Source organism: Astatotilapia calliptera, chromosome 5 (assembly GCF_964374335.1).
Source record: "Astatotilapia calliptera chromosome 5, fAstCal68.1, whole genome shotgun sequence".
In the NCBI taxonomy this organism is placed as follows: domain Eukaryota; kingdom Metazoa; phylum Chordata; class Actinopteri; order Cichliformes; family Cichlidae; genus Astatotilapia; species Astatotilapia calliptera.
In genome coordinates, this window is record NC_137426.1 from 9,709,548 (window position 1) to 9,737,297 (window position 27,750).

The 27,750-nt window shown below is 41.4% G+C and overlaps 1 protein-coding gene across 4 annotated transcripts in view; it reads left to right on the forward strand.

Annotated features, from left to right (window-relative positions):
• The window catches only part of ephb2b (eph receptor B2b), a 120,495-nt gene that overhangs the window by 65,818 nt on the left and 26,927 nt on the right, over positions 1-27,750 (forward strand). For all 4 annotated transcript variants that reach the window (XM_026167135.2, XM_026167138.2, XM_026167137.2 and 1 more), the window contains exons 4-5: positions 21,062-21,217; positions 23,678-24,013. In XM_026167135.2, the coding sequence (XP_026022920.1) occupies positions 21,062-21,217; positions 23,678-24,013 (492 nt within the window). The remainder of the gene's footprint in view (positions 1-21,061; positions 21,218-23,677; positions 24,014-27,750) is intronic.

Here is a 27,750-nt window from a genome sequence, read left to right on the forward strand (position 1 = left end):
TGGGGAACAGCCATGCTGATGACTGGATGGCTGTCCTCTGTGTGGAACAAAACACAAAGCAAAACAAAACAAACACACCCCCTCAAGGCTTCTGCTGCATTGTGCATTGTGCAAACAAAGATGAGGGAAGGTTTGCATTGGGCTGCAGTAACGGAGGAAAGCGAGTGAGGGAGAGAGAGAGTGGGAGAAAATAAGGGAAAGAAAGAGAGACCAAAATGTCAACAGCCTGCCTACACAATAGGCATTCACACAATATTATGTTAAAGTAAAAGCCTCTCGTATTCTTGTGGATTGATGGCTACTTCGGCTGCTGTTAGCTGTTTAGTTAAACATAAGGAATACAAATTAGTGCCTCAGCAGATGTTCATTACTGCAACATTTGCCTGTTAAATGGCATTACAGACAACATGACTTAATATCTGCATCATAAGCAGCATCCCTTAATTTCCATTACTGGTTTCTTTTTTACCCCCCTTTTCTTTTAAACACGGATCCAATAAAGGATTGTGATGTGTGTTTGATAGAGGCGGCCTCTTTGGTCTATACACATTGTAGGATGTTGTAACAGCAGGAGGTGAATAGACGAGCTCTAAGACATGTCATTTTGTTCCCAGAGGGCCCCAGGGAACATTCAGGAGCCTTTATTCCTTCTTCCCCACTGTGATGGGATTTCAGTATGGCCAGGTGCTTTTTTTTTCTGTCTGCTGGTCTTCTATTTCTCTGTCTGTTCTCCACCCTGCACACATCCATATAGCAGCAAAAAGGGTGAAAAACAAGAAGAATTAAGGGAGCTTCAGATAAGGGAAAGAAAGAGTCTAATAAGACAAAACTGTCAAAATTCAGCCGTGTTGTTAGTACACAAATGAAATAACAGTAAGCAGTCATTTGTATACCCATACACATGCACTTTATTATCCTCATTTTCACAGCACATTTATCATATGTGGATGTGATAACGTGACCCGCGATCCCTGCGAATCTCTCAGAATTCAAAGATCATGGCCTGTTAAGCCTGCAAACGTTTTCCACATGGTTTTGCACATGCCGGGCTCTGCTCCATATGCCCCTCCGTCACACTCCTCATTATCCCACACCATCTTTTGAATCTCAAATTCAGACAGTATGACCTCTTATAATCCCGGCACCTCTTTTCACATTATTGGCCTTCTCCTTGACTGTAAGGGCTTCCTGTTGGTCTGCTTCTTGCTTGTAACACCTCTACCTGTCTCACTCTGAGCCCCAAGATACTATAGGTAGTTTTCTGGGATTTCTCCATGAATGCAAGGCAGAGTGACAAGTCTGAGACCTTATGGATTTATTTGTGATTAATTTGCCTTGGACAGGCAATTCTGGAAATGAGAGCCGTGCAGTGCACAGATCCATCCATATGGGACTCTTTCTCATCAGAGACGAGGCCGGGGCTTTGTCAAAACATCCCCATGTGTTGTCTCTCAGATGTCCTCGACCCGTGTCCTGTTAGAGGAATCCTCGCTCTCTCAGCTAAGGGAGACTGATGGATAAAGCATCTGTCTGGTAAAAAAAAAAAAAAAACACAGAAAAAGAGAAACAATTGAGCTCACTGTTTAAGACAGGAATCCCTCTCGAGTATCAGTGACCTTGTTTTTTTTTTTTTGCTTCTTTCAATGATATATTAGAACTCGGTCAACACTGAAAAAATTGTGGTGTCTTGTGTTGTGTGCTGTTGACCTACATTGCAGCTAATCTAAAAGTGAGAGCAGAGAAAAAACAGTGTTCATGTCACTGATTAAAAGTGCTTAGAAGTGCCACATGTAATTTATGCCCATAGTGTGTGCATGCTTGTTCACACAGAGGTAAACCCTTGATCATTTTAGGAGGGTGACCATTCAGTCTCATACAGCATCACAGTGTTTCAGACTCAGAAGCTCTAGACCACTCTGAGTGGGAGCACAATGGGAACACTGCAGCATTATAGACAGGTGTTTTAGTTATAATCTAACAGTCATTTATTGTGTTGCTTTTTTATTTCATTCGATATTTGCTTCCTCCTCTGCAGAGTCTTATAAACAATAATAGGATCTAAAATGAGAAGCATCACCGAACAACAAAGATCTCTCCCCTGCTAAACTTCACTTGCTTAAAGATTAAATAGCTGCACTAGTGAGGCCAAGAGATGGGAAGGGAAAGAGATAAATGGAATTGAAAGGCAAAGTGTAGGTGGGACGTATTAACAGGGACAGGCTAGAGCTAGAGTTCGTTTCTCTTCTTCTCCTCTTATCAGTGTAACATGCCCCAATGCCTGTCAACATGCTGCACTAATAACCAAGAGAGATAATCTCCACTGAGCAGCCGAAGAGAAAGATATCACAGGGAGAGAATATTAATGCCATAAACTTCATAATTGCGGTATTTTGTCATTCTGATGTTTTGACTTCAGCTTAGGGATTACTTGGTCGTACGCATTGAGATGAGACGGTACAGTTCCTTTCAAAAACACTTTATATAATATGAAAAACTTTGGCTGTTAATATGAAAATAAGTCTGCTTTCTTTGACTTTTGAACCATAATTCATAATATGACCAATACGGAGAAATAAGCATTTTTTTTTCCTTTACATACAGTGACCTCCAGTACTTGGATTTAAAAAAAGAAAAGAAAAGTAATTTCTACAGTTAAGTGGTTTAAATGTATACTTATTTATCTGCTTGACACTATGAGTGCCACTTAACTTTGTAGCATGAGTCAGCATGCACTGTAAATCTCTGTGTTGTCGATATATCTCCCTTGCAGTGTCATTAAGATAAATTCCTGTGCATTTAATTAGTCGGCAATCAAGGCGATTTAGCTTCAGAAAGGACTTCCTGCTGCTGTAAAGGAAAACAAAAAAGATTGAGTTAATTTAACGACTGTTTCCACAGGCTGAGACTGAATAAGAAGAACCAACAAACAGAAAATATCCTTGGATTCAAGGGCAACATCTCTGTCCATCTCAGTGTGGTGATTGTGTCCACGCAAGCTTTACGTAACCCCCGGAGCCTCTGCAGAGTTTGGGCAATGTCAACAACCAAATCAAGGAGGTTATGTTGATATTTATTTTATTTGTGGATTTCATTCCATAATGTTTAGAAACCATCTGGTTAATGTCATCCCAGAAGTTGGACTCTTATAGCAAAGTTTTCTGTCATCGGTCTCCCAGGAAGGTGTTTGAGTCTTAAACTGTGCACTTCCACGCAAAGCCCCATGAAAAGTGCTGTGTTTTCTTAGCCAGGTTACTACATGTGTCTTCCCGACTTCTGGCTGAAATCCACCTCACTAATATTGCATTAGGTCATTCACTATATCAAACATCACACCTCAAGAATGATCTGAAAATGATCTGAAAAACGATTTTAAAATTAATGATTTAAATAGAACTAGATTTGATCTCAAGTGTAACTTTGTCATGTTGCCGGATGAGGATCACCTAAGTTAGTGCAGTTTAAACTGATGGTGGTAGGAAAATGTGCTCCAGAGTTCAAAACCACAAACAGTAGTAGTGCAAGAAGAAAAAAAAAGCTCATCTCCAGTGTCATCATTTTGGCTTCTGGAGCCATGAATGTTGATCTGAATTCTCTACTAGCCCATGTACTGGATGCTATATCAGATATTTCAGAGGATAAGCAAAAAGCCTGAACTACAGATGACAGTAGAAGAAAGTGAGAGGATCTTGAGGCTTCATAGTGAGAGAACTGTGTATATCTGCACCTAATTTTAGATATCTTAAGACTATCTATTCCTAGAACCTTGTAGCTACCAAAAGTAAAAATAGTCACAGCCAGAATCACTGCCATTACAAAATGCAGATAAGCAGCGTCTGTACTTGACACTTAACTGCGTATTCTCTAATTCATGTTTTTTTTCCAAGATCTATTTTATTGTTGGTTTCCTACACACACATTGTCGCTCTATCCAGTACTAGTACTTCAGCCAAAATACTGGCCTGGTTTAACTGTTGAAGCCACTTTGAGGGGGATGGTGTTTCATTGCTGCGGGGGACAGCTCTGCTTTGTAAATGGGCTACTTACAGAATTTTCTGGATGTTAAAACTTTTTTACCTCCCATCGGGCTGCTGCTAAGCAAATAAATTACTCAGTATAATGAGCTGTTCCACTCTCCCGTGGAAATTCACAAGCTATCGGCTAAAAGGTATGGTTCGACACGGTTTTTCTCATTCTTAGCACTCTTGTAAAGAACTGGGTTCATCTAAAGGATACAGATTTTTTTTTGAAAACATGCCTTGGAAGATGAAAGGCATGGCACAATCCGCTTGGCTAATCCTTATCTAGTCAGCTAGAATACGCTTTCCAGTTCATTATAATATGTACCCGTGGTTTATGGGTGACAAATCTCACAATGCCCCACTCTTTCGTGTTCTTCCTCTCTACCTCTAGGTCTTTGCATTATGATTAGTTTTATTTTCCCACAGGTTATACAGTAAACCCTTTAGGGATTTTAGTTGGGGGTTTTTTTATTGGTGGCAAAATAACAAGCTAATAAGAAGGCTGCTGCCTTGTGTGGGGGTGAAAAAACATTGCTTCCTTTGGACCTCACAGCATGAGTGCAGTACTGAGATATTATCAATTGTGTTTTTATGTCCCCATCATGCGTGAAAATTGGACAGTAATTACTTCTTAATTTCCTTTTAATAAGCTGAACTGTAGCCTTTTAATTCCGTGGAATGATAACGCAAACACGTTAGCAGTTCATACTTTGCACACTGTTAAAATAGACTCAGCTGATACACTCATTTTACCTAAGGAAGTGATTGATATCGCCACTTCTTGTTATAATGAACAACTCTATCCACTCAGTATCATCTGAACCTTTTACGGTTAATTTATTTAAATCTTGATACTAGAATTCCATGCAAGGAATACCTGAATACATTGGTTGCTGAAAACCTATTAACTCAACAATAAATACTGGATTTTAGCACTAACCTTAAAAAAAGAGGGAACTATAAGGTTCTTTAGGTCAAGGTTTGATTTCCTGTTTACTCAAAGCGTAGCCTCTCATAAAGCTTTAGTGGCTCAAAGAGAGAGAAGGATTGGAGAATAACAGGCACTAAAACAGAGACACACTCAAGGGGATAAACAGAAAAATCACGTACCCTGCTCCTCTAGTTGGACATTAACCACCCGCCAGTGTTTACTATAAAGCACAGATTGGCCTTGCAGCGTATTGATGCCTGGGAAATGCTCACTTCGTGCTGGGACCAGTGTTCTGGTTTATTGTGGTCATCTCAAGGCTGTGTGGTCTTTACAGTGTTTCACTCGCTTTTAAGGTGGGTGGGATCAGGGGTGGGGGTATCCGTGCATTTTCATGTGCAGGGTGTTTTCATTACACCCCACCAACTGACTTTGTATGGCACCATCTCAGCACACATTGGGGCCACTACTGGCTCCCCCCACAATATAGGCATCTCTGTTCTTCTGAAGTAACAGGCTTAAAGAACTGTATGGAATATATTAGTCACAGTTATTAATGAGGCTGTTTTGATTTTTGTCTCCCTCTGTCTTGGCTTTTTTTTTTCCACTGTGCGAAGTCATCGCGATGCTGGGGATTTTAGCTGAAACGAAAAGACAGATCTTGTCAGCTCTCAGGGAGACAGACATAGTTAAAACTAAACGGTGATTTGGCAAGAGGAATAGAACAAAAAGAGACTTAGAAAGAAAGACTCAGTGTAAACTTATGCTATGTCTCTGCTTATCATAAACTTCCTTTGGCAGGGGAGTGGATTTGTTTTGTTTATGGGATGATATTAACTGTAAGATATATAGGATATATATATGATTTATAGTTAACTTACATTATGAATTTTGCCTTTGTACAGCCACCCTTCAAAAGAAACTAATTTCCACTGCTTGTATCTGCAACCTCATTCTTTAGGTTATGGGTGAGGGTGGGGACAAAGAACCACTGTTAAATTGACAGCTTTGTGTTTATGCTCAGCTCTCTCATCACCTCTCTTCAATGTGGACGTCCCCCCAATCCTTTTGGCAGTCTCCCCTCACTCGTGACCAAGACCCCAAAATACTTACTAACCCAGGTTAGAGGTCGTGATTCCCATAATTTCTGCTGCTTCACACTCGGCAGTGAACTCTGTATGAGCTGGAAGCCACTACCTGATGAAGCCAACAGAATCACGTCATCTGCCAAAAGCAGAGAGAAGATCCAAGGATTATAGTTTTTAAAATTTTGTTTTATCTCATTTAGGTAGCATCTGCGCATATTACTAATATTCAGAAGATTATAATTTAAAATCGACAACCCACCTAATTAAATTATATAAAACATTAAATGTAAACACTCCCTACGAGATATATTCTGCATGATTTAAATACAAATGAGAATACTGACAATTAGAATAAGAAAGAATATGTCTCTGCACTGTATGAGTGTACCATCGTGAAGGTTAATGTTATGACATTGACACTGAGCAGAATGTGACATTTTCAGCCACCGTAAGGGATAGCTCAGCACTCCACAGAGAGTAAGCCCCAATAGAGAAGACATTTTGAAGCTATCTGAATCCAAAATGAGCAGGCCCCACTCAAGCACAGCACTGATACATCGATGTCATTCATTCCTTCTAGAGCCTTGATAACTCCTCCTTGCGACCTTCTTACTAAATATAGCAATTCACGTATTGATTTGGGGATGTGGCGCATTCACAGCTTGCCTCCACCATAATGACCTATTTCAACAGATTGCTTGTAGTTAAGTAGTTTTCTTTCAGTGGAGCCTTTGTGTCAAGTCTACACAAGGAAGAAGACAGTCAAATTTTCCTTGTGGAGATGGACACAACATTTGCACACATCCATTGTCAATGTAGGAATCCTGCACAAGTGTAGTCTAGAGGATCTGTTTTTAACATTTTGATCACAGCATTCGTTTATTTGGTCATGCTCTCAATGTCACGGTCCGTGGAGATAGACCGTGTGGGAATGTGTGTGTTGGACCCAGACGCGAACACAAGCGAAGATGCAGGAGTGGATTAAACAAAAGCGAGCCTTTTATTATGGCTGATAACAGAACAAACCAGAGCGAGGGCAGTATAAGGGTAATAGTTCAAACAGAAAACCTAAACTGGCCATAAACTAAGAAAAAGCTATGGCTGGAGATACGGAACACAGGGGGTGGTAACACAGACGACGCGACACAGACTACATGAAACACAGAGACTAAATACACAAGAGGAATGATCAGGGGAAGTGGCCACACATGGGAACACAGCTGACACAGATAAACATAACAAGACATGGCAGGAGTAAACAACACTGACGGGAGACTGTCAAAGTAAAACAGGAAGTACACAGGTGCAAACAGGAGGAGAGAGAGAGCACGGGCATAGTGGGCTGGGGAAACATGGAATGAAACAAGGAGGGGAGATGAGGGCTCACAGATACATAGAGGGGCACACAGGGGATAAAAGTCACAAGGGGAAGTCAAATAAGGAACACCACAACAGGACAACGTAGGAAACATGGCCTAAATAAGGAACGAAATACAAAAATACAAGAAACTAAGAATACTGGGCCCACATGGCCCAGGACCATGACACTCAAGGCCCTCAGAAGATGTTTCCTTAACAACATGAAAACTTGTGAGATTATGAGAGTCAATTTGGCCTGCAGGCAGTGTGATTAAGTACGGATCATTCACAGTATTGTACCTCATTGCTAATAAAGTGTGGCAATGGGGAAAAGAGCCAATGAAAACTTGGCAAAAGGTGGTTTAAATTCCATCTGCTTGTACGCCATGCCAGCAGGCAGGTTTCCCATTACTAAATGACTGACTATGATTGAAATCATGGCTCTGACGCACCTCATTATCTGTCAGTATTATGTTGCAAGAGGGATGGGCATCAACAGGATCACTGTTATTCCAGTCAAATCATCAGCGATCCAGAAATACTGTCATTGTTTCATCAGAAGACTTTTATCAGATGTGCCTAAACACTTCACTGTTTATCTTTTTGGTCTTCCAAACAAAACAGAAGCCCAATCAAAAGTGATGTATAAGTTCTTTCCTGTAAATCCTTGAGTATGCAAAAGAAAACAGCACATTATACTTAATATATTCCCAGTTTCAATCTTTCATTTTAACCTCATCTATCAACACTAGATTTTCTGTAAAACTCATTTCAGGATTTTGACCTCAATGGAAGTAATTTATTCAGTAGAGTTTCTACAGTGGCATTGTCATTCACCTGAGAGATTTTATCAGCCACATCACAAAACCCCTGAGAACATAAGTCCTTCCTCCTCCGTTAGTCATTCATTGGTCTTCTAGGGATAGCCACAATTGGGCCTTTGTGGGCCTGGCTTGTCTGTCATCTCCCTGGTTCTGTTGATATGGGACTTGTGCTGAGAGCGTGGACTTCTCATACACTGCACTAAGCGCTAGCTAATTGAGCTTGTCGAGCCAGAACCTGTTAGTGTGCTGATAAGAAGGTATTTGACCTCTTAGGAGGCCCGCACTGGTTCCCAGTGGAACACATTGTTACTGTATTTTATACTTTTTCTGTATTGAAATAAACTTTCAAATAAAGTTTTATTTGTTTAGAATTGAACAGTTTTTTTCTGACACCTTAATTCACAATAATAGTGAATGTCAGGCCAGGGTTCTAGAGATTGTACGTTGATAAAGAAAGACCCCTGAAAAAAATCACAACATAGGACTGCAGGTTGTTTTTTTTTTTTAATGTATTCAGTATATTCTCCCTCTGGTTAAGAGAGTTGGAAGAGGTCTACAAATCAATGGCTTTGGAAGGCTGCCCTTCCCGTTTCCTCATCAAAGTTCCAAGCAGAAAAGCAAGAGTAGCAGTGTTTCCACCGTCCTGTTTTCTCATTGTACCAGATCTTCTAAAATAGTTTTGGCACTTCATCTCCCCCCTGTTAATAGTAGGTTATTCGATTTTCAGAAACCTGTACGACTAAGACACAGATATTACACAAATTTACTTTAGCTTTGTCTGGCGCTTTGTGAAAGCACACCTCTATGGCATTTCTGACCATCTACAACATGTGTAATGTTTCTTGTTTGTTTTTTGTTGGCTTTTTTGCACTTGGCATTTCATTTATGGGTTCTGTGGACAGGGATTTTAGTCTGAGTGAAACTGACATGACCCCCGCTAGCCTCCCTAGGATAATCCTGCTGCCTCCAGGAACCCAAGACTAATCTGCCAGTCGTCCTTTTGCAGGCCCTAACTCATTTGAAGCTGCCTCAACTTCTGACACTCTAACTTTAGAAACCCAAAAGTGGATCTGACTGATGTCTTTGTTTTTTCTTTTTTTCTTTTTTTGCGCATAGGCAAGTTTATACCAGTGCTGTAAATTTCTCACAAATAGATGTGGTAATGATGGCTCACATGACTGTCAGCTTATGGCTACGTACAGTACAGTAGCTATTCCTCAGACAGCGACTGTAGGCATCTTCTAGGCCTTTATATTTGTACAATGACCTTTTCAGTACGTTGGCATTAATGTCAAAGGGGATATGTGTTGGTTTGTGTGGGTATGTCACTAATGTGGTACTGGAATGTGTTGAATTGTGCCAAGTGGAAAGCTATGCTTCAGGCAAGGTGCGCTGAATTAGGGTTTTATGTGTGGCATGTATGCATTTCAGTCATACTATTAAGCGTCTCTAACTGAGGATGATTGACTAGCCTCATCAGAGACTCTCCAAGACGTGATGGGCATACATAAAAAATCTCATCTAATAAAGATGTGATTAGTTTTCGCCACAACCCATAATGAAACAATTTGAATGTTGGGTTCAAAACCAGTATGCTGTAAAGAGAAAAGATGCTATTAAAGATACAATGAAGTGATGCATTTATCCATTAACGTAGTGTAACTGCACATCCCATTACAGCAAATGTTATTGTTTCTGTAGGGCTGACAACAAAATTAAAAACTAAAATACAGACTGAAACCAGGCCTTCATTCCTCCTTAAAAAGTCCAAATTGCTAACACCTGGCATAGCATAGAGGAGCATTTCCTGAAAATGAAGAGGATTCAGGATTCTTTGAGTAGATGCTTTGCGAGGGAACATGGAAGCATCAATGGTTATCCTTATATACAGTAATTATTTTCTTAACCCCCTTTGTAGTTAATCGCTTACAAACATTTTTTTAGAAAGGTCTTCGAACTAGATGTAATGTGTTCAGACCTGCCTGTCTCTCTTTGGCTTTGCCATTCTGTGAACCACAAAAGAGATAATTACAGTATAAAACCATTTATTTACCTCAGAGATTTGAACCAAGAAAGTGCTAGAATATGTTAGTGTTAGTCATGTTAGTGCTTTGTGTGAATATATTAATACTTTTGCAAGGAGCATCCATGGTAAAGGGCAAGTACTTCACACAAATCAGTGTTAATATGTTTTCAGTGGTTCTAGGCAATACTGTCTATTCAATGAGCATAAACAAACACCAAGCATTCATGAAAAAATGTTAAAAAGTATGTTTCCATGAACAGGACACAGTGCGTAACTATTCTTAGAGAGCAGCTGTTTTGGTGTAAGCCACCCCAACAAGGGAAGACTTGGCCTGAAGGCATAGATTGGAGAAACTCAGGAGCAGACTAGTTACCAAGGTAACAAAGGGCTTGCCTATCTCTCCCTCTGCCCCAGAATCAGCCTGATCCTCTGTGTGAGCTGGATACTTAATTTCACTGACCCCCCGGGTCTTGGCTGAACAGTCTCCATTGATTAGGACAAATGGAAGGGAGACCAGCCAGCTAAGCCCCTCCTTTATCGGGGTTAAGGATGTAGTCATAGAGGGGGAGAAGATGTAGAGCAGGCAGATGAATAGCTCGGAGATCGCTTGTTTTAGATGAATTAATGACATATTTAAAGGCTAATTAGTCGATGTATTCACTCAGTATAAATATGCTTGGGCCATCACCTCACTCCGCAGCCATGATTGGACTATTTAATGTATTCCACCTCTAAATGGCAGTCATTAAAGCCTTCAAATGAATCTCCTCCCAACAATACCACTCTTTTCAGGTGCAGGTGTAATGGAGCAGGGAGGAGGTTTTGGATGTGTTTTGTGTAGGTGCAAATGTCTGATTTTGCTCCTTGAGGTTGCATCTTTTGAGTCGGGTAAAATTGTGTTTTGGTGATTTGTCTTCCGTGGCTTGTCATGACTTGAATTTTTATGAACTTATTATCCATTTGACAAGTAAGCCTGATTTGAGTCACGCGATCAAAGCAGAGAATATATGTGAAACGTACACCTTTTGCCTTGTATTATTCTTGGCAACTTACAAGGTCTGCAAAAGGATTTGATATTTATTTATCATTTGCAAGAAGCTGAACAAGGTTGAAACGTGTCTTCCTACTGATTGACAGGCTGAAAGAATAATATTTTGTCTATAAATGTATTTTTAAAGTAACGTTTGTTTGTGCAGACGTGTGTCTACGTGCTTCATGGATGCGAGCACAGGTGCCAAATAGGCACGTTACAGCTGTTTTGGGAGTTTTTTTCTTCTCTTGTAGATGAAATGGATAATATAATTCACTCGGACTCCCTACTGCCTCATTAAATGCTTGTGGTCAGAAGAATTGATATAATCTTCAATAAATACACTCCAGGGAGAGATGGTTGTAGATATGAAATCCAGCCCCTGAAAATTATACCCACGGTCCAGTTTGGGGCACTGTTTATCTATTGTGCTTTGTATGAGGTATGTCTTTGTGTGTTTGTATGTGTGCATTGGAGGGTTACACAGGGACAGTGGCAGGATTCAGCACCAGCTGCTCCTTGCAATGCCACTCACCCCACTGCCCCTCACACCCACCCCCACCCCACCCTTCTGCTGTGACACCTCCCTTGTCCCTACTGACTGGACAACACGCAGCCCCTTTATGCCACCTGTCCATCAGCTAGACTGCACCTTAGGGAGCCTCTGTCGCCGAGCTTGGAGCTGCCGCTTTCTGCCTTTGTTTGGATTTTAGTAAAGCCTCCCTCCTCCTCCCCCGTCTTTCCTCGTCTCTTTCTCTCTTGCTCGGTCTTGCTTGCTGTTGCTCTCAGTGCTGTCCTTTACAAACACAGACACACAAAAAGACATATACAGACCGGTGATTGCCTCTGTCAGCTATTTCCTACATCTGCCTCCAGGCACAAAGGACTCTACCGCCTCTACCAATCTCCTAGCTTGCCTCTCACCTGTACCGGCCAGGATGCCAGTTACTGGGGCTGTTGTGCTGCGCAGAAAATAAATGCTGCCTGTTGAACTAGATAAGGAAGATTAAAGTCAATGTGAAGCTGATGGTATTTTACAAATTCAGACAAGCTCCAAAAACAGTCGGACAACTTTAATAGGTTGTTTATTTCACACACTGTGCAGCACAAGTCATTCTGTATTGCTTATCTACACGAAGATGAGTATGTGAATTCTAGGCCGACGTGCTTTTTGTCTTCAGTGGGTCACTGAGGTTATTTATCATCCATTCGTCCCACTATTCTTCTGCCTCTTCCTTTTCCACCTCTTATCCTCTTCCTGGGCTCACCGAGTCCTACTGTCATCAGCAGTCTGAGACGATCGGGGCTGTAAGGTCCGGGTGCAGCCTGCGGAACGGAGCGGGGAAGCTGCCTCACATAGCAATGGCTCCTGTTGCCCTAGCAACTGGCTGTCCTTGAGAAAAGGGCACATTTGGGGGTTTAGGAGGCCATAGCACTAACAGCCCCAGTCAAAACTCATAAGGAGTTCAGACACATTGATCTTTACATCTCAAGAAAGCACGTAGTGTAAACACAGTCCTCCAGAAATGCTTTAAAAATAGATGTCTGATTCATAGCCTTAGAGAGCTGTGATATAGAGCATGAGTAGTTTGGAATGTATTTTCCCCCCTATGTAATTCTCCATAGGGGGGGAGGCAGCAACTCTGCAACCACTGTATAGTCTTGCGTTTCGAGGGATGCTGTGCTTTTCAATGCATCCCGTGGTGCAGCAGGTGATCTGTTCCCACGAAGGTGCAGGCGAGGGTTGGTGGAGCCTGCACACATTCTTTTGTTTGCCTCTACGATCACAGCTCAACGGCCTGACATCTGATCGCTACTGTGTCTTCTAATTTCCTACCCATCTCAAATTTGAAACAGTGCACACTCATTCAGCTGGTACGTAAAAAGAAAGGTGGAGCTTTTTTCCTCTGTCATAAACACCGAGGTACTACAAACACAATAACTGGTATGCCGTGTCAACTTACAGTAAAAGTTCAGTGTCTCTACTTGCAGCTTGCATGCAATGTTAGGTAAGGCTGAGGGAAAATAACTTTATGCAACAAAGGTGAATTTAAACGGACTTTTAAATAGTTTTGAAAACTTTCGAACTATTTAAAGACAGCTGTGAAATGATGGTTTAATGAAGAACAACTGTAGCAGTGATTAGTAAATATGCAAAAAGCTCATTAGAATTCAGCTATTTGAAACAACCAAGCAAAGTGCATACATCTGTGAACCTTCTGCAATAAACCACAGATTTTTTTTTTTACTGAATTAATTACTTTTTCCAAGCACAGACATTTAATTAGTGGCCAGATTATGAAGTACCATGTTCTAATTTCAAATTATATACCATTATCTGCATTAACGGATGTTTTTTTCCAGTCTTGTTAATGATCTGTCACTACAAATAATAGGACACATTTTAGCTACCTTCTGTGTGATGTGGATCCTCAAGGCTGACAAGCCATCTTAAATAGAGATTAATGCAGACAATGGGGCATGCCTCCTGCCACACCCCAACCATTTGCAACCCAATGTACCTAAGAGGTCCACCAGCAACCTGATTGGACCTCTACATCCTCTGGAGAGCAAGCTGTCAAGTGATCTGCCTGCATGAAATGACCCTTTCCGCTTTATTCCCCCCAACCGCCCACCCTCTAGCCTTGTTCATGTTTCGACCCTGTGTGTATATGTGTTGGCTCAGATGCCTGTAATTTCACCATTTGTGCTTCTTCTTTTTTTCCCTCCCCTACTGAAAAAAGTGGGAAAAGATGAAAAAACAGAGTGCAGTGAAAATTCCAGACATTATTACTGTGCAGCATGCATGGCTCCAGTGATACTTTCCTTTCATCTCTGTTTCCTCCTTTATTGACAGATGGTAGTTATCAGACAGTATGGAAATACTGTGGTTAAGATAGTTTTCACTGATATTTTTTTTTCCCCGCTTTGGTATTTATGACCCGATGATCGTCTTGAGAGCGTTGTGGTCTTGAACAGAGGGCCAATCTGCCAATGTTGTATGAGTCAAGAAGCTAACATGTGCCACATGGGAATGATGTTCTGCAGAGACGCTGAGTGTTTGAGTGCAGTGGTGTACTCATGGTGTGCGTACTTTAGTGTTGCACCAAAGTGTTGATATATGACTCGAGTTAAAAATTTAATTAATCAATTGAAAGTACATCAGTTGTTTGAAAATATTAAATTTGGAAAAAATACTTTTTTTTTCCGGCTTCTGGTTTCTCAAATAAAGATTTTCAGCTTTTCTGTATTATGATAATTTAAACTGAATATCTCTTGGGGGTTGGGACTGGAACCGTGTTGAGGCCTTTTTCAACAGAAAATTTCTGATGTCTTAAAAGAATTAAGTTGAATAGATTAATTAAAACATATCTGTCCAATTAATTGGAGCCAGAAAGAAAAATCCGTTTTATCCCCAGCTGCGTACATGTATGCAATATTTTCCAAAAATCAACTGTGATTATAGTTAACAAAATACAAATTACTTTATCAAAATCTGCTTTATAAAAAATTCAAAAGAGACCAAAAATACTTGAGCGTAATATGTACTATATCTGTGCCTTGTTGCTCCCCTGTGTTATTTATGGCCAACGTTAAAGAGATAATAAGAAATAAGGTCAGTTAGTTGGAAATTAATTTACACCAGTTGTTACATGATGAATATTTCCCTTGCAGAATATTTTTAGCTGCCGCTGACATTCTGAAAACTTTTTTTTGTCCTTGTAAATACCAAACCTTGTGATGGTGAGCCTCATATACGTGGCACATATATGAGGTTAAGCCCTTGAAGTATGAGCTGAAATTGTCCTTTGGGCCATGGCCAGATGGGGTTTATTAGTAGCTTTCTGCTTTACGGCCTCTACTTATTTATGTGTTGATGTATGTGCATCAGAAGAAGATGGATTAAATGAGTTTCCTGGGAGTAGGTACGGTACAGGTCCTGTTTGTGTGTATGTGTGCTTTGGGTCTTAGCCCTCCTAAGGTGCCTACACCCTCGGAGCTCATTTCCCAGGTGCCCCACATTCCCAGCTAATCTGCTCCTCACTTCGGCTCCTAATCTGTCTCAAAGGACTCTGCTGAAGGGAGGGGGATTGGGGATCTGAGCTCTGTGACAACTGCATAGGAAACACAGCTTAGAGCAAAATGCTGAGGTACATAGTGGGAAAAATCATTCTGCTGTCCTCTCATACCCCAGGATGCATGAGTCCAGTCACCTTTGTGAGTACATAAGCACACAAAGTCGCAAAAATGTATGTATGTAAGATCAGCAAACGTGTATGTTTAGCCTCTTCACCCATCTAGTGAATAAATTTTGTTATAGTTTTCCTGACCTGCCTTAGTTATAAAAGTTGAATATCAGACAGGAGTTTCTTACAATATACCCCATTTAAATGACCCTGTGGTATCCTTGAGTTTGAGTGTGGGTTGATTTACACCTTGGAGTTCATCAGTGGTTACCCTCACACACTGGCACTGTCCTGGCTCACAGTGTGAGGAGCCACACAGAGCCCCAGACCTGTTAATTGCACCAGACATGGAAACCTACAGGGAGAAATGAATATATCATTTGTGTGCCAGTGTGTGTGTGCATATGTATGTGTGTGTGGAGTGAAGCGAATGCCAGTTGTCTAATAGCTTTCACACAAGCCTGATTGAATTAGATGGCCAGGAGGACTGCGTTCCTAATTGAATTGCAGAGACCCTGTGTTGCAAACAGTGCTGTCTAGTGTTCCCCATGGAAGTGCTGAAGCAGAGGGGGGCAAGCCGGTTTGTCCTCGGTCCCAAGAACAGACACGCAACTCGTGGCTGCTCCACTATAGTTTATCTGTGGCTGTGACTGACATTTCACAAGGTTACACTCCACTCAGATGTGACCAGTTCAAGGGCTGATAGTCTATATTTGTGGCTGAATGATAGTAAAGGTAATGAGAAAGCCATTGCAAAAGCTAACAGGTTGTCTTAATCTAATTTAGGCCTTTGAATGAGCGTTGGTCTCTCTTGTAAAAAGAACAAATCTCTTTATATAAGCCTCTAATTTGTCCCGTCAGTGATTCATGTAGTTTTTACAGACAGCACCAAAGCAAATGGAAGCCCAAACTTGTCCATGGCTCGCTCTAGGGGCCTCTTTGGTCACAGAGGAATACAGGGAAATCCCCCCCCCACACACACACACACACACACAATCCCTCTGACGCTGCCCATTTTCACCGCTTTCAGCACTTTTTCCTGCTGTGCACACAAAACCTAGCACCTCTGTCTTTTTTTTCTTTTTTTTTCACCCCTCCAGCCTTTTCTCTTTTACACCTTGAACACCACACATGAACACACACCCCTTGCCTGTCTTTATCTCCCTTGTCTATTCTTTGATGGTGGGTTCATCAAATAAAGCAGTTTTGGGGAGGGTGGATTGGGCCCTGAAAAGAGTGAGTTGGGAGGGGGCTTGAAGGGTGTGCTGTTTTTGCTGTGATGGCCCATCCTCCTGGACAAAGAAGGCTGCTGTTGTGCACGCTATAGATGAGAGATGGTGGGAGACGGAGGCTGGAGAAGTGCTGGGTTGTTTTATTTATTTATTTTTAATCTTTTACAATAGATATGGGGTTTATAGACTGGATTACCTGTATCTCCCAACTGATTGTCTGGTTATGACCAAATTCCCAGGAAGCCATGATGGAAATGTCAAAGGCCCTGATTTTGTTTGGTCTCTTTGTGTGTGTGTGTGTGTGTGTGTGTGTGTGTGTGTGTGTGTGTGTACTGTGTTGGTGAGGACCAAAAACGTCCCTTATGGGGACAAAATGCCATTTTTAAACCATTATGTCAATTAGATGTCCTCATTTAGATATGAAAGTGTGTGTGTGTGTGTGTGTGTGTGTGTGTGTGTGTGTGTGTGTGTGTGTGTGTGTGCGCGCGCGCGCACGAGAGAGAGAGAGACATTTGATTTGGACAAAGGGGACAGGCCAGCGCAGCCATTCATGTTGTCATTGCCACTGAAAACAACACTCCCTTCCTTTCTCTGTCATACTCTGAGCTTTCAACCCTCTTCTCTCTTTTAACATGGTTCCCTGCTCCCTCCCACATATAAATACATGCACACACAGTGGATTTAGCTACAGGTCTCCTCTTCAGTGCGTTATAAATCTTTCGGCTATAATATTCAGGAAACCTTTGAAACAACCAGCAAATTACCTGCTGTAAAAACTGACTAGCACCCTAGCGCAGTGGCTTACCTTACCCCACAGCTCCAGCACAACTATTTTTATTCAGTGAGTCGAGCAGAAAACCCTAATTAAAGCTTTTATGTCACTATATATTATTGGAAGCCATAAACATAGGCAGACACGAGCAGCTGGGGGTTTGGTATGTGTGTATGGGGCAAGGTATTCAGTTTACGATTTAAGACTTACTGTTAGATTAAAGTAATGCAATACTCGTTCTTCAGATGAACACGTAACATAACAAAACTATCTCGCCCTGCTGGCAGAGGTTTTCACGTATTTTTCAAATTTGGGATTTAAGAGCGAACGTGCCTGCTGTGTGCCTGGAACCAATTTTAGGGGTGATCTGGACCTTTTGACACAGCTACCACTAAATTGAGTCTGAAGTGTTTATAAATTCCCTTAAAGCTTTTCTATGCGGCTTTTGTTCTTGACTTATTGCCACGTTTTATTGTGTGTCCCATTTCCAAAAATCCACGTTCACAGTCTCCAGAGATCTAATAGGAAAACTTGGCATGTTTGATTGCTGCCATTGATGATATTAATAGCAGTGTGTGTATAGGAAGCAGGAGCAACAGAGGAGCCCTTTTCAATGAATATTCTTGCAGTAATTAAACCTTTCTTGCCAGAAGGATATCTGAAGTTTGAAGGAGCATCCAAAATAACAGCCTTTAGTTCTCACATGTTGAGCAAGACTGCCAGCATGATGATCAAACAGCTCAGCAGCAGCAATCCGGGCAGGCAGGGAGGTAGGGAATTAAAGCTCTGATCTGATTTTTAATCACTGCTCTCCGTGTCTCTGCTTCTCTACATCTGACACCAGACAACTGTGCAACTCTTAAAATCTGTCATCCGAGAGTAAAATGGAAATTCCCTAAATATTTCCCCAAAATAATGGCCCTGGTGAAGCACACAGGAAAGCCAAGACATATAATTCAGTGTCCTCTTGAAATGGCATAGGATGTTTTTTACAGACATTTCTCCTTGTAACTTGAATAGGTGTTAACACAGTGAGCAACGCTGTTGTAGGTAGTCACTCGAAGTGGAAATGTTATTTACTTGCCCATGATGAGTTTTGTTCTGCTCTCATGTGATTGGTTACAGTTTGACCTTTTGTGGTGTTACAGGAACTTGTAAGTGTGTAGAAATGTTTGAAAATTGATGAACAAAGAATGCTTTTTTAAACTTTTTCCACGCCTAATTGAATGTGCTTACAGTAGACAGTAAAAAAAAAAAAAAGATGTTTGATGGTTTGGGACTTGGTGGGAAAATAAGAATTAACTACCATTTTGCCATCCAACAGCTGCCACAGAGTATTTAAATGCAACCACTGTGGTAGCATGGCATCATGTGGCTTTATAAGTGCTAATCATTTAAATACTTCCATTTTTCTCCGCAAGTCATTGTTCTGATTGTTATGCACCGTCTGCATACTGTTACAGCACATACTGTACGCTCACTGTGGGCCCAGTGATGCACTCGAATCCTTGGCTGAAAACCCTCCAAACACAGCCATTCCCCACATCGCCCCTCTCCTTTCTTTGTTTCTGTCCTTACGCCCCCACCCCGACTACCTCTTTATGCCTTTTCCTTTGGTGTTGCTCCTCAGAGCGCCTCGCTCTCATAGACCTCACTGCGCCGCTGAAGTTCGATCGCAATTCCCCGCATAGCTGTTGCCCGGGCCTCATTCACAGACCCCGTTGACTGGCAGGGTGAATGTCCAGGCCTCATGTTTCACGCTGTACCCCGAAACATTTTTCAGCCATCAATCACGGTGGTAGAAAAACATGTCAAAGCTAATACTGAGTGAGGAGATGTTTAAGATTGTCTCCGTTTTGTTCAGGAATAATTTTCTGCCATTCTGGCGTTTGTGCTATTCAGTAACAAAACACTGTTTTTTGTTTGTTTGTACTTTTTGTCTTTAAGGCGTAACTTTTTCAGTGAATGAAAGAAATGATTTCTTCTGTTTCTTGTTAGTTTTAATGAAACTAGCTTTCACGGTAAACTGTATTAATGAAGCTTCTTTTAAAGTGCCCCCTCGTAAAGTAGTAGCGCATGTTTTACTCTACTGTCTGTAGGTGATACGGCTAAACTATTATGATTTGTTGAACTACAGAGAATTGTTCTTCATGGTGGTCGAAGGTGATGGCTCTGAGAAATGTATGTCGAGTTCCAAAAGGGAAAAAGGCCATTAATCTGTGGCCTGTATGGTCTATGAGTACACTGGTGTCTGCATAATCTAAACATTGGGATTGGATCCGGACTAATTCTGCCTTGTGAAATGACCTCCTTTAAATGGGAGTTGCAGCTGCTGATATTTCCACATTCCAGATGCTACAGTGGAGCTGTAATTGCCAGTATAGTCTCAGAATGAAATAATGGCTGTGTTTTTATAACTTTACAGTGTAGAAATGGCAGTCGTGTAATAGTAAGGCTTTTAATACTAGTAGAAAATTGGATAACTTGTTTTCTTAATGAGGAAGAGAAATTGTTTGAAGTGCATTTTAAAAAAGGACCCTATATAAATCAACAGTTTTAAATTTTCAAATAAAAGAAATATGCAAGGAAGCATTCATCTTCTGTCTTTTGTTTCTTTTCATTGCACTAAATCCATTTTGCTTTCTACCCAGAAAAAGCACCGAAAGACCCGAGGGCTTTTAACGTACCGATATGCAGTGTGTCCCGTGTGTAAATTTTTCATGTTACTATTTCATGTCTCCGTCTCAACACCTCTATATTCTTTTATCGGAGGGGCAGGTGGGAGCTGGATTACCTGAAGCAAAACCGTAGCTTTTTTGGCCCGAGATACGAGAAAATCTCTCGACATGGTGCAGGTGCAAATGCTGAAAAAAAGGCTATTTATTTTTATTTTATTTTATTTATTTATTTTAAGCAGTGAAGGTTTAGGTGGAATGTGACTGGAAAGGGGAGGATAAGGGGATTTCATAGACAGCTAAGTTAGTTTGTTTATCGCAGCAATGAGTGGCGCTTGTGGCAACACGCAAACAGATGTACCCAGTGGTAGAGCCTGTGATTCACCCACACAAAGTCAGATGCACAGATAAAACATTTAATGGCTGAGCCGTGTGTGTGTTCATCACAGTCTCTGTGATAAATGTAACTTTCCTCCCATGTTTCCAGAAAGAGGCCCTTAAAAGGGATCTTAACAGGAAGCGGGGCACTTCAGAGATTTCTCAGGCAACTACAGCGTGGTGAATAATTCAGAGCAAACGTACATGTAGCCATATCTGCAGTGGCATGCAAGAGTGTGTGTTTATATTCAGGGTTGCTCTGATATATCTTTGTTTGATTTATGGTGTGTATGTTTTTGTTTTTAAATTTGATTTCTGGTAACTTGATGGATTTTCTTTTATAACACAATATGAACTATGCATTGGCAGTGGATGCATATATACAGGGAATTACATGGCTACCCTTTTTAAGACTGCCACAATGATGAGTATAGTATTATAGAAACCTAGTACTTCAGTCATACAAAAATGTATTCACATGCAGTCTGCTTTTTGAAAATCAGCTGCTTGTGATTTTAAAAATTCTTCTCTTCTCTCTTTTAGCCTGTCTGTCAGGCTTTTTCAAGCCGACTCAAGGAGATGAGCCCTGTATGCAGTGTCCCATCAACAGCCGTACCACCAGTGAAGGTGCTATTAACTGCGTTTGCCGAAATGGATACTATCGCACCGACTCAGATCCTCTCCAGATGCCTTGCACAAGTATGTATGGTACTGAAGCTGTGATATATGAACTTGCCAATTACTTGCACATAATACACAGACATGAATGGAAAACGTTTTGGCGTCAGATATGAGCTTTCTGACACACACATGTCACAAGCACAAGCAGAAGCGCTCCGGGATCAAAGGACAGTGGTAGTCTGTGTAACTCCAAACAGAAACCCTGTCAGAGCTGTCCCTCACACGAAAGGGATGCTGACATGCTCATAGTGTGGCTGTCCACAGATCTGACCCAGCACACAAGCTTCAGCTGCCCCTCCTCAACATCACACAGTCCGTACTCCAAACCAGACCAGAGGTTACTGGGACAGGCCGCATAGCTATGTGAGGGGGCAGACTTGGAGAATGAGCTGAGGCGAGACCCTCTCTTGTCATGCCAATGAAGCTGTTTGAATTTGAATTTGAGACTGACATAGAGGTTGGACGAGAGAGACGGGCCGGGGATAGACCTAAGCAAAAGTGAGCAAGGGAGGGGTAAAGTGCGAGGGAAAGACATGCAGAAAGACACGAAGGAGGAATTTGAGGGAGAATGGGTGCGTGTATTTGAAAAAGACGGAATTACTGCATAGAGCGCAGTCTAACTAAAACAAAATGGGAGAAAGTGGGATAAAAAAGCCTCTATCAATGCTTCGATAGTATTTTTTTTCCTCACACTCCCCCTCTGTCTATTGAAACAGAGAGAGGAGGGAAAAGATTTGATGGTCTCCAACAAAGGAGATTTGCATAAGCCTGGCTCTGGGAGTTGAGCAGCTGTTGTGAATGAGAAAGCAACAGCGTCACGTCACCCGTATTAAGAGCAGCAGGGCCCGGCCTGATTAAAGCAAGGGAATGGGCCCATCAGAGCAGCCCGCCAGCTAATGGGGCGGATATTAGTCCTCCTCCCCAGGAAGGAGATGCCAAGGAGGAGTTATGTTTCTATGTATAAGAGACACCAAGAAGGGCACTCCAGTGGGCTTTCTTCCAGAGCCAGAGATCTGTTAATTGCTGCCAATTAAAACGAGGTTAAATAAGAAATGATCGATTCAGATTTTAGGATGTTGTGGGCGGAGTGGAATTGTTTATCTCATTAGTCCTGGAGGATACGTCTACCATAATTAGGTGCACATGTCTGTAAAAGCTAAACAGTTCTCATTGTTTGTTTGTTTGGCCTGTCACTCAACATGTAGCACCATGTGGAAAGTTTCCACTCTATAATGCCTAGCTGCTAAGAATGTCTCAATAGGAGAAACAGTAGGTTTCTCTCCGCTGCAGTAACTCTATACGATGCTCCATGAGAAAATTGTCAAGAATAGATGTTAAGAAAACACTTGATGGAGTGGACACCAGCATTGAAAATGAGAAAGTGTAAATGGGCATCCCGAGGGAAGAGGCGCTGCCAGCTTGGAATGCAGTCAGCACGGACCTCAAAATGACTGTACAGTATCTTTGCGGGCTTTTTCTCTGCTCCTGTTTAAATAGGGTTGGTAATTTTGCCCTCCACACCATCAAGGACACAATACAACTTCCATCCCAAAATTACACCAATTCTATATAGAACTAAAAATGTCTTTAAAGGTTTGGCTTGAATAACATAATGAATAAAAACACATTTCATCGTCTTTCTTTCCCTTTTTTTTGTCCATGATCCTCATACATCACTGGTCCACCTAGAAGCAATTTTCATTTAATGGCAAACGCTGCAACATTTGTGTATATATTGCAATGCTATTGCAAATCTCTATAGAATTTTTTAATCACTGATTATTAGATATTAAAAAGTGACAATGCACAATACAAGTATTGTGCTAGGTACAGCTGAAAGCTGATTTCCATGTGTATTCTTTGGGTGGGCTCTTTTGGGAAACCACCACTGATGTTGCATTAGTAAAAAAAAAGAAAAAAAAAAGTCTTATCCGAAAAATGGAAAAATACAAAACAAAAGAACGAGAATCGAGAAGATGATGTGCCAATGCTACAATTAAGCTGTGTTTAAGATTAGGAAAATCCTTCTGGAAAAATGATGATTTATATTAGAAATAAGTACGCAATGAGTTTATGTTTGGAAAACATTTGTTTTACATTTAAATTACTGCTTTGTTTGGTTCAGGGGGCTTCGTATTATAATTTCAATAACAAACTTCATGAAACAGGACCAACTCTAAATGAAATGATAAAGTTAGCCTGTTAGTCGGTAAGTCTTGCCTGGCTTCATTTTTGCATCAACTTTATAGTTATTATATTTTTACTTTGCTCCAGTTTGACCCCCCCCCCCCCCCCCTGGCTGTAAAGGCTGTAATGTGTAAAGGCTGTAATGTGACAAAAATTGGAGTCAAAATAGTGACTTGGATCCTCTTTACATTTTCATTTGTTTCTTGAAGTGTTCTTTCCCTTTTTATTGATTAATTTTTCTTCGCACTTTTCAGCATTTAGAATAAATGCACACATTTATGTGTTTTCCAGCTGTCCCCTCAGCGCCGCAAAATGTGATCTCCAGCGTAAATGAAACCTCTGTAATGCTGGAGTGGATGCCCCCTCGAGATTCAGGGGGCCGCGAGGATGTAGTCTTCAACATCATCTGCAAAAGCTGTGGCGGAGGCCGAGGAGGGTGCACCCGATGTGGGGACAACGTTCAGTTTTTACCCCGCCAGTTGGGCCTGACAGAAACTCGGGTCTACATTAGTGACCTGTTGGCCCACACACAGTACACGTTTGAGGTGCAGGCTGTCAACGGGGTGTCAGATCAGAGCCCCTACTCCCCTCAGTATGCCTCAGTCAACATTACCACTAACCAGGCTGGTAAGTGGACCCATCTGTCTTTTTCTGCACATTATACTCCCCATGTGGCTTCTCTTCTCTTCTCTTCTCTTCTCTTCTCTTCTCTTCTCTTTTCTCTTCTCTCCTCTTCTCACTGTGTTTATTTCTGTACTTCTCCCCTTTGTCACACACTCCTTGTAGAGAACCTCTTCATTGCTCAAACCCCTCTACAAGCACATAATGCAGAGCACATAAAGCTCCACTATGTCTGTTTCTTTCCTGCATGGTGATGTATGCAGATTAAGGGCTGTAAATGGGAAGGAGAGTGCCGTTGATGATGTGACAGACAGAATGTGATGGCCTGCTGGTCTTTACAGTGTGACCTCATCACCATGTATTTCAGACTGAGGAGCTGAGAGCAGGCTTGCTGCTGTCTCCCCACTTCATCTGCGGTTCAGTGATTACAGCTTTATACGCATGCAGCCACTTGGTTGTGGAATTATATTTTAAAAAAAGTAATAAAAGCAAGGCTAGTATCGCAATGTATGAGCTACCTTGTAGACTAAAAAAACCTTCATAAATGAACGAGAAACCAGTATTTTAGTATGTTAATATAAAACATCTTGATAAGTGGGGCAACGTTGTAATCTTTAGGATTTTATAGAAATCAAAATCTTATTTAATCATTCTTGTGCAATGGTTGGCGCTTTCCAAGCTTTCCACTATGCAATTGCAGCCAAATTCAGCCACCGCATCTCTGATTATTTTACCGAGGCAGCTGAATTGATTTGTTCTTTAATTGTGTCTATGAAACGCATCATTTGGCGGGCTAAGCTTCGTTTCCCAAAGCACTGATGAGCGGAGGGATACAGCCTGCACTTAATCTTTGCACTGGCTTTGCATTCCATTGGCAGCAGGCTTAGGTGTCTGTCATCACTCATCATCCATGCCTTTGCACTGCAGGCAGTCTTATAAATGCGCTTCTTACAGCACCATGTTGGTGCCCTTCATTTTTGAATCATAAATTCCTTGTGCCTTTTTAAAAAAAAGAAAAACAACGAGAGAACTGTATGCAAGTTGAATGATGATATCTACAAGAGGGAAATCCTTTATTTAAAGTGACCCATTGTAACAAACGTATGTGATTTGTTTGTTTAAAAGCTCCATAAAGTGCTCCGTTACAATGCTGAAACTCTGTCACACTAAAACAGAGGCCTTTATTCAAGCACAGACCTCTTTTTATTGTCTGTTTTGATTTGAGTCACTGGTGTGGTGGGTTAATGAGGGCCTGTGAGTGCAGTTAAGCGTTGTAATGAGGCCCCTGCCCCACTCTGTCTCACTGGGCCACAATAAGTCTGCCACCCCAACCCTTGGCTTCTCTGCTTCTCCTGCCGAGGGGTCCTGGCGGAAATTGGGGGGCTCTGTGCCCTCTCCACTGAAGTGTCCGTCACTTTGGATTAGGCAGCGAGAGCTCCCGTCAGATGGAGCTGTGAAAAGAACTCAACTCTTGCTCCCCCCCTGTCCACGTTCCCACCTTCCCCCATCACCTTACTGCTCACTCCAGGGACACAGGATTGGAGTTTTGCCGTGCTACGCTACAGGCTGGGGTCACAGGGACTGGAGGCCATAATTGCGTCTGGTTTGTGAGGCTTGGAGGTTACATAAACATCGTGTCACCCCTAATTAACTCAGGCAGTTTTATGCCTCCCCTTACAATGAAAATGAGAGCGTGAGATGGAGAAAACAAAAGCCAGAGTCTATGAATTTTTGTAGATACATGCATGTAAATCCGACCTGCTTTGGACCATCGGCTAGAGCGTTCTGTGAAAGCGACAAAAAAGAAAATTTGAAGCAAGTGGCGTAAAAGTGTGTCTCATTACTTGTACGGATGGCTGCCTCTTCTGCTATGACTTGTTGGTGTAAAGGGTGGTGGGGTATGGGGGGGGGCGTGAGCAAAACTTCTCACTCTCCATACCCAATCAAGCACCCACCACACGCTATCACCTACAGGGCTTATCCTCCCACTCTGTAGGTGGTTGGCGACAGTTCCTCTGTGATAAAGGACATGATTGCCCTGGAAAGTGTGGCGCTTGATTACACAGTGTAATGCCACACAAAAGCAAATTCTGGGCTGAATGCCGTTTGAGCCTGTTTTATAAGCGTATGACTAATTCCCCAAACCTTGTATTGTGTGCAATACGCAGAAGCCTTGAAATGTGCCTCTAAGCCTTTTTTGTAATAATGAGTCACACTTAAGCCATTTACTTTGGCTTCACTGTATTTATATGTTACTTATATGGGACATGAAATATGCACTGGAAATCAGGCAGAGAGTTGCAAAAGAGATGCTTTACAGCAGCGAAAAAGCCATTTCTGGGTAATGCATCTGTAATTATGCCACAAGACCATCCTCACAAACATTTTGTGGTGCACTATATGTATACATATTCTAAATTAGTTATACTGATAGTTGATACTGGGTGTGGAACAATATTATAAATGAAACCAGAGCACTCAGAGTGCAACTCCCCCTGCAGGACAAGGGCTATACTAAAACTTTTGATATTTCTAGTTTTTATTATTACGATATGACGATGTCAGCCTGTTATGGTGCCATTGTGATGTCATAGGGTGTCATATTGAAAAAATAAAAAGGCTCTCTCCATGCCCTTCCATATGATATATTACTCAATATCGTTTGCTGTGATTTATTTTCAAGCCAGTTCTGACCGTGGGTGTTAACTATGCTTAGCCAACAAAGGTACTTGTGACCACCAAAGCCTGCTAAATTGTTGTAAAGTGTGAAGACAATACGTGGGTAAAATAAAGTTTTTACTGTTTCTTCAAATTTGGTGTCACCTTGACCTAATTTTCACCAAGATTAAATCACCTCGAGCTCTATCTACCATCGCACAAAATTTGAAAATGATATCTTGAAAACTAGGGCTGCTAGAATGTTAACAAATGGACAAACAAACAAGCACAACCGATTACATACTCCCTCCCTTCCTTTCAGGGGGAGAATAAAGAAATTGAGGGTCTAGCTCAGGAGTTAGTGGGTATACAAGTAAAAGTTTCCTTTGGTAAAATACTGTATTGAACTCCAAATATCCCAGGATGCCTCCATTAGTCTGTGTAACAGCAGGGTGTGCATAGAATAAAATAGTGTGTGAATGTGTGGCTTGTACTGCCAACACAAGGCCAAGAAAAAAAGTGAATAGATTTCTTGCTAGCGTATTCAGTGCCTGACTTAGCAACAACTTAGTCATCTACCTTGTCTTCCAAAAAATATGAAAAACATCTGTATATATCACGTTCACCATTGGCCTGCAATTTCATTTATTAACTGCAGTTTCTTTCAAGTCACTACTCTGTGCAAATATTTTATGGGCAAAGAGTTAGACAGGAAAGGGAAGTCATGTTTATTTATTATTTTTTAAATAAGTAAAATAATCATTTCATTACATTTCATTAGTTAATCTAACCTAGGAAGGAAAAAAAGAGGCAAACAGACGTAAACTAGACAAATGCCCCAAAATAGTTCAGCTCTTTTAAAGAGATTGCTCTTCTGTGCAGTGAACATGATGCGGTGAGGATAGATTTTATATTTGTCCATCTTATGTTTGGTAAGAAGATTTACAACAAGTGTGTCATTACCTCCTCTAAGCAGTGAATTACTGAACACGTGCATTGTGAAAAAAAGAGGTTATATCCAGCAAATCCAGTTTTTGTCAGTATACTCATGACTGTGCATGACTGTCCAGAGAGAATTTCTCACT